General features: G+C 35.7%; 1 protein-coding gene and 1 long non-coding RNA gene across 2 annotated transcripts; one reads left to right on the top strand and one right to left on the bottom strand.

Annotated features, from left to right (window-relative positions):
- Positions 1-648: 648 nt before the first annotated feature.
- Positions 649-1,707, top strand: LOC114515620 (ATP-dependent DNA helicase PIF1-like). Its single transcript, XM_028534910.1, has 2 exons — positions 649-1,213; positions 1,372-1,707. Exons 1-2 carry the CDS (start codon positions 674-676, stop codon positions 1,375-1,377), a joined length of 546 nt encoding a protein of 181 aa, XP_028390711.1. The 5' UTR covers positions 649-673; the 3' UTR covers positions 1,378-1,707.
- Positions 1,708-11,130: 9,423 nt separating this feature from the next.
- LOC114515677 lies at positions 11,131-12,247 on the bottom strand. The gene is made up of 3 exons (XR_003686224.1): positions 12,084-12,247; positions 11,679-11,709; positions 11,131-11,406 (listed from the first exon to the last, which is right to left on the bottom strand). It is a non-coding gene; the product is annotated as an uncharacterized LOC114515677 (long non-coding RNA).
- Between the last annotated feature and the right edge of the window lie 460 nt (positions 12,248-12,707).

Here is a 12,707-nt window from a genome sequence, read left to right on the forward strand (position 1 = left end):
TTACAAGCCTTTAGATTCAAGTAGGCTAAACACATTGAGGTGCCAACTTGGCGGGGTTAAATTGATATTTATTGATGAAATATCAATGGTGGGCAACAACATGTTTACTGTTCAAATTAATAACCGTTTGAAAGATATAAAAGGTAGCAAAGAAGACTTTGGTGGTGTAAGCATCATAGCAATTGGTGACCTATTTCAACTGAAACCAGTTATGGATGGTTATATTTTCAAGGATATTACCAGTTCTGATTACAGCATATTAGCCCCAAATTTATGGAATAAATACTTCAGAATGTTTGAGCTTGGTGAAATTATGAGACAAAGGGGGAGCAAGGTTTTTGCTGAGATTTTGAATCGACTAAGAGAAGGTCAACATACAGGAAATGACATCTTAAAAATTAAAGAAAGATCTGTACAAAGTGAAAGTGAGTGTCCACCAGAGGCTCCTCGATTGTTCTTCCAAAACGCTTTGGTAGATGCATACAATACTAGAGCATATGATTCATCTCGTGGAAATAAATATACCATCACTGCACATGATAGTGTCATTGGAGCCCATTCTGCTGAACTTAGAGACAAGATTATGAGGCAGATCCCTTATGTTCCATTAAAAAATACCAAACAATTAGCAACAAATCTACGTATTGCTGAGGGTGGTAGAACAGAACTTGCTATGAACATCAGGACAGATGATGGTATGACAAATGGTGCCAGTAACATCGTTAAACTAGTTCAATTAAACCAACCAAATACACCTTCTGGAATTATCTGGGTGCTATTTGACCAGGATGATGTAGGTAGAAAAACCCGACAGGAAAACCGAGGTCTTTATACAAGACAGGCAGTGCAACCTACATGGACACCAATAAAACCAGTAACTACACAATTTCCTGTAGGTAGAACTAAATCTGCTCAAGTCGTCAGAAAACAATTCCCACTGCGACTAGCTGCTGCAAAAACAGTACATCGTTCCCAAGGAGATACACAAACACAAATTGTTGTCAATCTAAACACTAAACGAGCTGTTTCACATATTCACTATGTTGCACTTAGCCGAGTCACAACAATGGAAGGCTTATATGTTTCCGACCTGGGTGAGGATAAAATTGCTGTTGACAACAATGTAGTTACTGAAATGCAACAGCTTCGAACTGACAGAATGTTAGAGCTTTGTTTCACTCCACTTTACAACATGGATGACTCCAATTTCAATGTATGTTATTTAAATGCTCGATCACTTCATAAACATATTGATGATGTTCGAAATGACTTCAACTTATGTTCCAGTGACTTAGTAATATTTTCTGAGACAAGATTCTTGCCATGTGATCCTAATATGTACAATATTAGTGGTTTTTCTTCACTGTTTAGAAATGACTCAACAAACATAGTTGATAACAGACGACCATTTGGTGGAACAGCAGTTTACAGTAAAGTACCATTTGTACAAGGTTATCCATGCATAAATAATATTAATGGCGTTGAGTTGACAGTTGTCAAAGTGTCTAATCATAAAAATTATACTGTGATAGGGGTGTATCGTTCTCCACAAATTCCAATAAGACATTTGTATATAGCGTTAAATTACATTGTAACTGAATATGGTACTGATAACACAATAATCCTGGGCGATTTCAATGTTAACTGGATGGTTGAAGAACAAAGACAGTCTTTGTACCATCTCCTGATAGAAGACAATGGTTTCCAACAATTGGTAGCAAGCTTCACTACAGACTATAACACATTGATTGATCATGTGTATTTCAACATACATAATGATGCAGTTACATTTCGTTCTGGGGTGTTTGAGACATATTTTAGTGATCACAAAATTATCTGGATTAGTTTCAAACACTGAGCAGATATAAAACTTTAAGGCACATATTCGTGTGGTAAACACAACTGAGTTAATATACCAGTCAAAAGTATTGTTGCAAACATTGTTTTGCAACACATGTCCATGTTCACCTTACATCTATCAATTGCATGTCTCAGGTAAGTCATTGTTCTATTTTAGACCTTACTATGCCCAAATTTTTCATCAAATTTTTAAATAATTTCTTCTCTTCTTTTAGGAAATAGTCCACAAATCATGAAATATAATCCTCGGTCAGTGGAAGTTTAGATTGCAGGTACCAGTCACTTTGTTGCATAACAGGAGCCAGTGTCTGATTGATGGTCTATCATATCAATTTATAGTTTAATAACACTAAAATAAGTAGAATAGCACTGTAAGTTGTGATCTACAGTGTGAAGTACTGTTATAATAATAGCTGTTATTAGCTGAGTAATGCATGTCATAATACCAAACAATTGATATGATAGCTAACCATGCAAATTGCCACTGACTAAACTTGGGTTTACTTAATAATAACAATCCATTGCAGACATGTAAGAAAAACAAACTCCAAAGATAAACATCTTGTGAATTTACTTGATATTCAAGAAAAACAAAACCAAATATCAAGTAAATTCAAAAGATGTAAAATATTAAGTGGATTAAGATGTTTATCTTCAGAGTTTGTTTTTTCTTACATATATTTTACATTGTCACAATTACTAAACTAAAGTAAAATTGTTATATACAATTCTAAAAGCCCTTCTAAAAACCCTGTTCCAAAGAGCATTCACAGAAAACTTGGTTTATGGAATGCATCCGTAACAATATACTATAAAGTCTCATATTACCCATAGGACGTATACTTAAAAGTATGCTATGCAACCTGCAATCTAAACTTCCAGTGGTCATCACTCATCAGGTACTCCCTGTTAGTGACATAAGACAAGAACACAAAAAAGCTATTATAATTGGTATCATGACATGCAACTCTGCTATTTTGTTAATAATAACCATAATTTCATAAATATTATTTCTTCAGTTACTTTACTGTAAAATACTGTAGCTGTACCCCAATTTCTGAAACACTGACAAAGCATGATCCATTTTGTGATTTAAAATGATCAAGAAGTTGAAGTCTGAAATCTACATTATGCAAGCTACTGTACATCGCATCATTCATTATACAATGGAAAGTGGAAACACCATGAAATGCTAATATTATTCAACTGGATAATTGATCACAGTGTCACCATAAGTTGTGAAAAACCAAAACGTCTACTGCACTGCGGACAAGATATCAATGAAATGATTTATGCTACAGTCTGCTCCTATGTATAGTATTGACATTAATGGATAATTTGTGGAAACATTATCTGCAACAGGATAATAATGACAAGTGATAATGCATCACATGTTTGACACTCAGAAACTTCATGAACAATTGGCAATTGCACAGCTGGATAATTTGACAAGTATCATCAATGATTGGATACTTAAATCTTCAAGTTGGTTGCTTTTTGGAAACACCACTGTACGCAGTTGGATAATACGAAAACAGTACTACTTTTTGCAGCTGGATAATTTAGTTGTCCACTCATCTTGTGATGTTGGATACCAATGTTCCACCGAATTCCACTAAAATTCTAATAAACAATCACTAAGCACTGCAGCTCACAATTTGTAATAAAGAGTGGTACTGACTCTGGAAGTGGAGATTTAAGACATTGTTACCACATTCTCTTAATGGAAACAGCTAATGAACACTGTCAGTTACCACTACTGTAACAGAACATCTGCAAACCTTCAACACTTCTACAACTGGACAGTTGAATATTAAACAGTATTGTCGCATTGTACCTTCTACACCTGGAACTTTTTCTTTTACAACTACTGTACATGTAACAGTTTGAAAGAAAAACTATTACAACGTTTTGGAACTGCAGAGTCTTTTAATGAATAGTTACCACTTGTACACATAAATAATACTCCCCATCAGAACAAAATAACGTAAAAATGTAAATTAGCATTATGTTCAATATCACCTAAATCAGCATACTGATTAATGATAAAGTAATTACTGTAACAATAATATAGCAACATGATACTAAGATCACATGCAACTAATAACACAACAATGTCACTGAAGTAGCAATGTCTAATTATGACAAATAGTTCCAACATATTTAGTTATCTTCGTCTTTCGCAATGTTTGTAGCTACTTTGTTCTTTTTCTGGTATGTCATTGATAGAAGAGATGGGAGTTCCAGCAGATTATCTTCAATCTCTGACATTGTGGCTGTTGCAACATTAAAGTTGTTTCCATTCAATGAGAATACCTGTTCTAAGGTATTGTTGAAGAGGGTCAGGGTAACTTCTTTTTCATCAGTGTCCAGAAACGTAACATCACTGTACCAACACTTTTTACAGATCTTTTGTTTTTGTTTGTAACGGCATGCAGCACAATAAGCAGTAGCACTATTACCACTTAATTCTACTTTTTTGTTACACTTGGAACAGCCTAGGTAGTAACCTACTTTAGATATGCCTACAACTTCTCCTTTAACAGTGGTATGAGATATTTCAATCGCAACTGATAAGACCTCTTCAAATGAGGGTGCACTTGAAATTTTAGTACTCGACTTCACAGTGTTGACAAATACTTCATTATCATATTTGTTATATTTAACTCTGAGGTCTGCAAAATGGTATGTTTCCCCTTGCTGAACACTTCCTACATAGTCTTCCCACAACACTAGTTTGATTGTGCCCTTTGGGTCAACAACACTACACTCTTGCAGATTCAATAACTGTGTTTTAGTAGTAACTTGTTTGGGCGGGTATAAACGAGCTACCTTAGCTTTCATAGAGACAAGCTGGCCTGGGCAAACTGAACGTATGATAGTTATATCCATTTGGTCTGGCATGGTTTGCTTTTCAAATTCTTCGCAACATGGCTCAATGATGACGTCGTTATCCATCAGAACATCTTCGGCATTTGAGGTTGTGTCGATTTTAAATTTCTTCAGTTTCACCGGTGAAGTATCAGTGGCAAGAGCAGCGAAGCGTTTGTGCTTCGGAGGTGAAAAGCATACCCCTCTCAAAACTTTATCTTTCCCTTGGAGTAGACATTCGAAATATTTCCCGCTTTTCACTGGGCTAACATTGTGCACGTAGGCCACAAGCTCATTTTCGTTTGCCTTAGATGTCACAGCTTCAGCTTGAGCAGTTCCTCGCGTTTTCTCCGCAGATTCCATAATGAAAAATAGCTAAAATAGATAATAAAATTGAATTGATCGTACATGGCCTGAATCTTGATGACGATTTATAGTGAATAAAGAGAGATTTTTAAGTACGACGACCGGCCGTCGACCACGTGCCAGGCAACAGCATCATGTGCGTATAATAAACCGGGCGAAGGGGGAAAGCGCTGCTTGTAGGCTTAATGTTTGTTTCGATGGCCGCGTCGTCTTAAATATCGCTACCGTAGCTAGAAGGATAATTGCGGAGTATATTCAAATTATATTCATGTTACACATTAATATAAAATACGGCATACGTCAAGATCGACATGGTTGATGGATGATCATGATGGATTTATCATACATACAAAGATATTATAATTCGCCACGTCGTACTCGTACGGTTCTAGCAGTTAGTTTACACATAAATACAACAACTTTTATTAAACAAATCATAACATATCCTACCGTAAACTTCAAAGCTTGAACACTCTTGCTATGACTCTTGCCTTGAGCTCCCGGTGACAAACAAGACACAAGTACCACTGAGCTATATAATAATTCCTGGAGGACCGGCCAGTGACAAGTACTCATGAACGGCGCACCACGTGACGCATAGACGTGACGTACGTACACGATCGTACACCTTTCGCTTAAAGTTCGTCCGTAATAAACGGTACGATCGTACATTTTCGCCTGAAGTTCGTTGGGCGATTCCATAGTGTCGCCTGACGCAGGCGGACACAAAAATTCATATGAGCGATCTCGGAAAACTTACTAAATTAAATGCAGTCAAGCGTGTGATAGCATTGATCCGGTAGCGCCCCAGCTCAAAACTGTCAAAACTAACTGCTAAGCTAGCCACTCCGATCCACTCTTTCCCTCCAGTTAGCGGCCATATGCACACTATGTGTGCCTATTTTTTTAATTATTTTTCGTCGTCGCAAGTGTGTTTTGGCGCGAAATATACTAGTAATTGAAAGGTGTATGTGATGGGATTTATCTATGTCCCAGTCTTGTCTCCCAAGAGTTGTGGTGCACAGCTTTGGCTAATTTTCCGATGCGCGATTCGATTTCGCTCGCATGATACGGCAATTTCTCCAAGAGGAACAAATAAACCGTTCTTTTGATGCTGTTCGATTAAGTTTAGATTGAATTGGGGTAAGAATATATTTAATACATGTAGATTCTGGTCCTATTGTATTAATAATATCACCGCTATATTGGCGTTTAACAAGATGTGGCCGTGTATGGGCGCGTTGACACGTTGCAGTTTGCACAGGATTGAAAATTTAATATAACTATAAAAGCACGAATTCCAAAGGCAAAGTGTAAGACAAAGTGAATGTATCATGCGGTTTATTTACATTTTTGAACAATTGAACTTCTATACTTTTTAAAGTACGATGTGCTTCTGAATTTCGCGATCGAACAACATTTAGGTTCGCAAGTTGTATTGTTTACGTTCAGAAGCTTTATATTGAAGACTGGCACGTGCGCGCCACGCCGGAGTTAACGCCAGAACAGTTGTCTTGTTGATTATAAATTCTCCTAATTCGCTACGCTGTTCGCGGTATATTATTCAATTTTATTTATATTTGGTGAGTCGTGCGTGGTTTTAAAAGATCGAAATAATTCAATGTTTAGCTGACGTATTCACTCACTGATATATACATGCAGTACAATATTGGCATTGTTGAGTCGTGCTTATTACAAGACAATATTTTTCATATGTAGGCTAGTGATCGTAACCTTTCATCGATAAAAGGCAAAATTTTCCACGTAAATTTTGTTTTTTCCAAGTAGTTTTTGAATGCCGCAGTTATATGATAGCTTGTCGAATATACTGGTATATGGTATATTCAGTGAACTACATGTAATAACATACGGTTATTAACGATACCTTCCTCGTTGTTTTTGAGAAGACAAGACTTTTTCGCAGAACTTTATTCTAGATTTACGCCCCTGTTTGAGGTATATATGCGCTTGTATCTGATTGTTTAAAAGTGCGACACACGAAGAAAAACGTGATATAAAATGTAATTTGAAATTAATTTTATATACGTCAAATTTTCCAACCTATTTTTTATTCTAAAAAGTTGTACTGTGGAGCACTTTTTGCTCACTCAGGTACAAATGGAATTTGATGTGATTTGGAAAACAACTCAGACACTTGCAAGATTTTAAAGTTAACCATTTTTATTCTCAAGACGCAGAGGTAAGGCTTGTTTGACGTCTTCCTTGATAAACTCAAATGTCCTTCTTCGCTTTTTCTGGACTTTGTCCAACGTTTTTTTCAACACAGTTTTGGTCGGTTCCTTCAGCTGGAATTGCTTCAAAGTCTGTACGAACTATCGCGTAAGGAATGTCTGCCAGCATATCGCACCACTCTTCATAGGTGAGAACTTAATAATGCCCGAAATACGCTTTATGGACATAACGAACTTTGTTGAAATAGGCAGAACGCATTTTAAATACAAGATTACGTCTTGTCTTGTGTCATCTCGAAGTTTTCTGAATTTCTCGGCAGAATCGCTAGTGGTGCCAGCAGCTTTGTCGGAATAAAGCGATCGCATCGCTAAGGAGAAAAGGTGCTTGTCGCTTGGTATTTCTCTCAAACCCTGTTTCAAGGTGAAAACTTCAGCACTGGTTTTCGTTTCGCTATCTGACATCTTGTCTATAAAAAAGTAAATGGAATCACGTCATATAGTTCATGCGCCCTTGAAATATTTTTTACCATGAAAAACTGACAGACCAGATCTACTGTAGAACTCATTTAACTGCTGGATAGAGAAACCATGAAAGGGTAACTTGTAATATGTTACAATATTACCAGGGACCAGCGTGGCAGCGTCTTCAAACAACTTAGCATCAAATGTGGTATACCAACTGCCTAAAATAGACAAAACACTTCTCGACCTTTCGACCTGAGGGCCTTCGTTAGGAGAGTTAGTATGAAAATAAATAGGGGAGAATACATGTTTTGTATGGTGGCAAAACACGCGATAAAAATGGACCAATAGAAAACAAAAAATCAAAACAAATTCGAATACATTACATTTCTAAACAGACACCTGATTGTAGGCTAAGAATAGCCCGCAATGAGGGAAGCCTGATCAGCAACGAAAACGTAGCGAAAGCCGCGCCCAACAAAGAATGTTTTCATCTCCAGACATTTGGACTGGAAGTCATCATCTTCACTGCTCAGGAGGCGGAGACGAAGGAATTGTGAGAAGGGGATAGACCTCTTAGTGTGGCTGGGGTGGAAATTTTTTATTTTTTGTTTTCTATTGGCACATTTTTATCACGTGTTTTACCGCAATACAAAACATGTATTCTCCCCTATTTATTTTCATACTAACTCTCCTAACAGAAGGCCCTCAGGTCGAAACGTCGAGAAGTGTTTTGTCTATTTTAGGCAGTACTTTCAACAGGGTTGGAGGTGATACTGGATGAATTACTTAATAAAAATTCCATTGGTAATTCTTTCTTTCGAGTAGGTTGATTGAGTAACTCATTAATTGTTATCCAAATAATTTTTGTATTTTGTTTATGTTTGATAAGTTGTTCCTCGTAATACTTTTTTTTGATAGTTTTATAAAACGATTTAGTTTCTTTTTATACTTTCTGTATAAGCTTTTGTTTTTCGTGTTTGGATGTAATAAATACTTTTTGCAAAGTTGATTTTTTTTCGTGACAGATTTTAATATGCATTTTTTCATCCATGGACTTTTGACATTGTTAATTACTTTTTTTTATTTGATCTTTTTTTGATTGGAAAATTTAATTCGTAATTTTCTGAGAATATTTCAGAAAAATTATTATTAGACTGTACAGGATCATTTTCAACTGTCCCATGTTAATTCCCTCAATGATTCTGTTGATAGATTTATGTTCTGGTTATTCTCTTGTAATATCTACCACTGTTTTTATCATTGTTCGTATTATTGGTTTCATTAATAGTGGACATAATTATGAACTATAAGTATGTGATCTAAAGATCAACTAAAGATTGTTCTATTCATACTTGTGTCAATTTCTTGAATATTGTTTGTAAAAATGTTATTAAATGTAGTAGTGTGTGCAGTGACCCTTGTTAGTTTTGTGATAAGTTGATAAAAGGAAGAAGTAAAGAGTTGCTCCGGAAATCTGCTTGAAAAATCACAGGATTCTGATTTAAGTAAATCGATATTAAACTCACCAATAAGATAACAAATTTTATTTTTCTTCTCAATAGTGTTCAATATGCCATTCATTGCTTTCTCAAATGTAACGAATTTATTATTTGGAGGTTGATAAATAACACCAGCAATTATACTTTTACCAGTTGGTGCAATTATTTCAATAAAAGTTGTTTCAATTACATCATCAACATTTGTACTTATGTCATTCATTTTATAATTAATTTTATCAACAACATACATGCCAACCCCTCCTTCTTTTTTTGACCAGTTTAACCCGACATATTTATAGCGTAATTCAAAATCATTTGCGTTATCATCATTTAACCAGGTCTCCGTTATTCCTATTACCTTAAATTTCTGATTTAAAATTCTGATCTAATTTCTGATTGTTAATTGCTTATAAACACATCAAACTTAAATGGAATATAGAAAAATAATCTTTGCCCGCAGCCTTTGGTTTTTTAATTCTTTATAATACCCGCCCTGGAATACCAGATACCCGTTCAGGGTATAAAGCCCTTCTTAGCTTGTTTGTTCAATCTCTAAGCGGAATTGTTCAGGTATGCCAAAGTCTGTCCCTTGACGTTTTTTAGCCCCACGAATTCCCGATCCTGGTGAGAGTTAAATTAACTACTAGAAATACATGCATGCAGCAACCCCTCGCCTCGGTTAAGCTAAATTAGTTAAGCATAGGGATGGTGACATGATAGTTGGAAAATTTTGTGTGGGTTGGGGTGTTTGGAGGTGGTATTGTTCGTATGTGAGAAGAGAAGTATGGAAATATATTTCTGAAAGCGGAAGCACTGTAGTCATAGCAACTCGCAACCAACATCGCAAGTTCGCAACGGCCGTATATTTTCAAAGAATCAAAGTTTACTCCACTGAGCTATATAATAATTCCTGGAGGACCGGTTCGTCATTTTTCGGTAACTTCGCCGCCATCTTTTTGCACAAAAAAACATGGCGGATTTTGCCTTCTGCGCACTGCGCAGAAGTTTTGCTGACGCCATATGGTCCCCTTTGTCCAGGGTAATTACCACTGACCAGGCTCAAATCTGAGCCCGCTACAAGAGATGCTCCCCCCTTGTTTATCTAAACAGCAGTATTTCCCCCCTGGTTTTTTTATGAATATCTTTTTTCGCCGTGAAACATGTTGGAAACCTTGTTGTTTTGTATTTTTCGATTTATTTTTGTGCTACAAAGCGTTGCAATAAGGCGTTTATTTCAGTTCTGTACAATCGTGGACGCTGTTTTGCCAATGCCAGAGAAAATTAATATTAAAACGTAAAAATAATTGTGGACGAAGGATTTTTATGTACGATTTAATAGCTGACAGGTTATTTTATTTATTTATTTATTTTCATTATTCATACATTTCTGTATAAAATTTTTGAAAATGCTTGAATATTTTTCGAGTCTTGTCAGAAATTTGGATTATCTTTTGGATATCAATCGCCGACTAAAGGTTACCGGCAGAAAATATGTTGTTATGTGATGTTTTCTTTAGAACATCATGCTTATGCATATCAGCCCATAACTCAAGGAAAAAAAGTTAAACCTCATGCAAGATGCTGGGCGGCTGATTATATAGCAATAGTACTTCAAGTCATATTTGCATAGGATATATTCATTCAGGTCATTATAGCTAGCCTAAGTTACCCCTATCTTACCGTATCCCAAGTAATGCAGTTTCAAATGATTCCCTGCTTGACTCAAGGATTTGATATGGAATCATATTTCAGATAATGCAAGGAAAGGCTATGGTAAATAACAAAAAATTTATTATGGTACCAAGAAGATTATGGTACTAGTTGTGCTATCAACAAATGTCTCATGAATTCATGATAATGCAATTGAGCCTATTCATTCCTCTATTAGTCTATAATCTATTAACCTTCAATTCCTGATTAGCCCCATGATAATATTCCTTTGAATGGTGGGGAGGGTAAAACTGTCCAGAAAATTATAAAAGTTGCTGCAAATTGAAAACAAACTGCTCAGTCAATGCATGTCTGTATAAATTTATTTTCCATTTAAATAACTATCTTAACTATGAATAACAAAGTCAACATGGTAAAATTAACAGTTTAATGTTCCAGTAATTTGCAAAAAAGCCATCCCCAAATTCAATAGCATCTTCATCCTAAAAAAGAGAGATCAGACCAAGTTTAACTGTACTCTACAGAGCACACCCAGAGGACAGAGCCAGAGGAGAGTAAAAACCATTGCAAATTAACAATCAAGCTTGTAGCTTGAATCAAGCTTGTAGCTTGATCAACAAGGTGCAAGATGCCAAGAAGTCTATTAAGCCATGATTATTGACTTTGCATTTGACAAGGCAAACAAAATAACATACTAGACTTTTAACAACCACTGTTGAAATCTGACAGAAAAATATTTTGTATCAGCACTCACACAGTCATCATGTTTAATGTTTTAAATTCATCTAAAATAGACTAGAAAGGATCAATAGAGAGACTAGTAAATTCACTGGGAGGATTGAGTATTGATTCATCTTAATTGTTTGACTGAAAATACTCATGAATTGGCATTAAATATGAGTGAAAGCTCCAGTGCAAATCCCATATTAAGAGTTCTATTCAAAAGCCAAAACATAGCCAAAACTTAAAAGATCAGTTATTGATCCATAGTTTTTCATAGCGTAGTTGTCATGTACCAATGATCAAAAAGGCTGCACTCTGCAGCATATTTGCCGTTTTTAACATTAATTTCAAAAGAAATAACTGCAACAGACGCTTTAATTTGGTAGTTGTCTATACCAAAGGGCGAAAAACGAAAATATTATGAAAACCGGCTTACCTGAGGTAAAAATTAATCTCCCGATAGGTGAATTAGGCCATTCACAGCATCATATGTAGAGCAAAAAATCACTTCTCCATTTAACTTGTTGAACAGGGAAAAAGAGTCTTTTTAGATGAAATGCGGAGAAAATATATGCCGAAAACAATACCGAAAACCGAGAATATTTTGATAAAAATCGGGAGGGTGATGGACACGTTTTTTACTTTGTATCGCGGTATGTCAGTGGTAATTACCATGGGCAAAGGGGACCATGTGGCGTCAGCAAAACTGAAAATCCGCCATCTTTTTTGTGACACTTTTTTGTGGCGAACCGGTCCTCCAGGAATTATTATATAGCTCAGTGGTTTACTCTCATATTTTTGTGAAAAAAAAGGCAAAAATACGACAAGATTCTAACCATTTTCTGAAAGTTAAGTTACTCATCTATAGTAACTGTTATGGTAAATTATTTTATTAATTAGGGTGAAATATAGCATCAGACGTCTCATACGACTTCCGAAGTTTTATGTTTACGCCTCCACTGGTTTTTGCACGCAAATGTTTTGAAAAAACTGAGTTTACAAATGAAATTTTAATGTCGTCTATCATATATCACATTCAGATTTGTAGTGAAATACGTTT

The sequence above is a fragment of the Dendronephthya gigantea genome, unplaced genomic scaffold (assembly GCF_004324835.1).
Source record: "Dendronephthya gigantea isolate DGI-Jeju-01 unplaced genomic scaffold, DenGig_1.0 000004F, whole genome shotgun sequence".
In the NCBI taxonomy this organism is placed as follows: domain Eukaryota; kingdom Metazoa; phylum Cnidaria; class Anthozoa; order Malacalcyonacea; family Nephtheidae; genus Dendronephthya; species Dendronephthya gigantea.

Bases quoted from the DNA above. Each gene is read 5' to 3' on its own strand.
- LOC114515620 (XM_028534910.1), top strand. From the start codon at position 674: ATGAACATCAGGACAGATGATGGTATGACAAATGGTGCCAGTAACATC.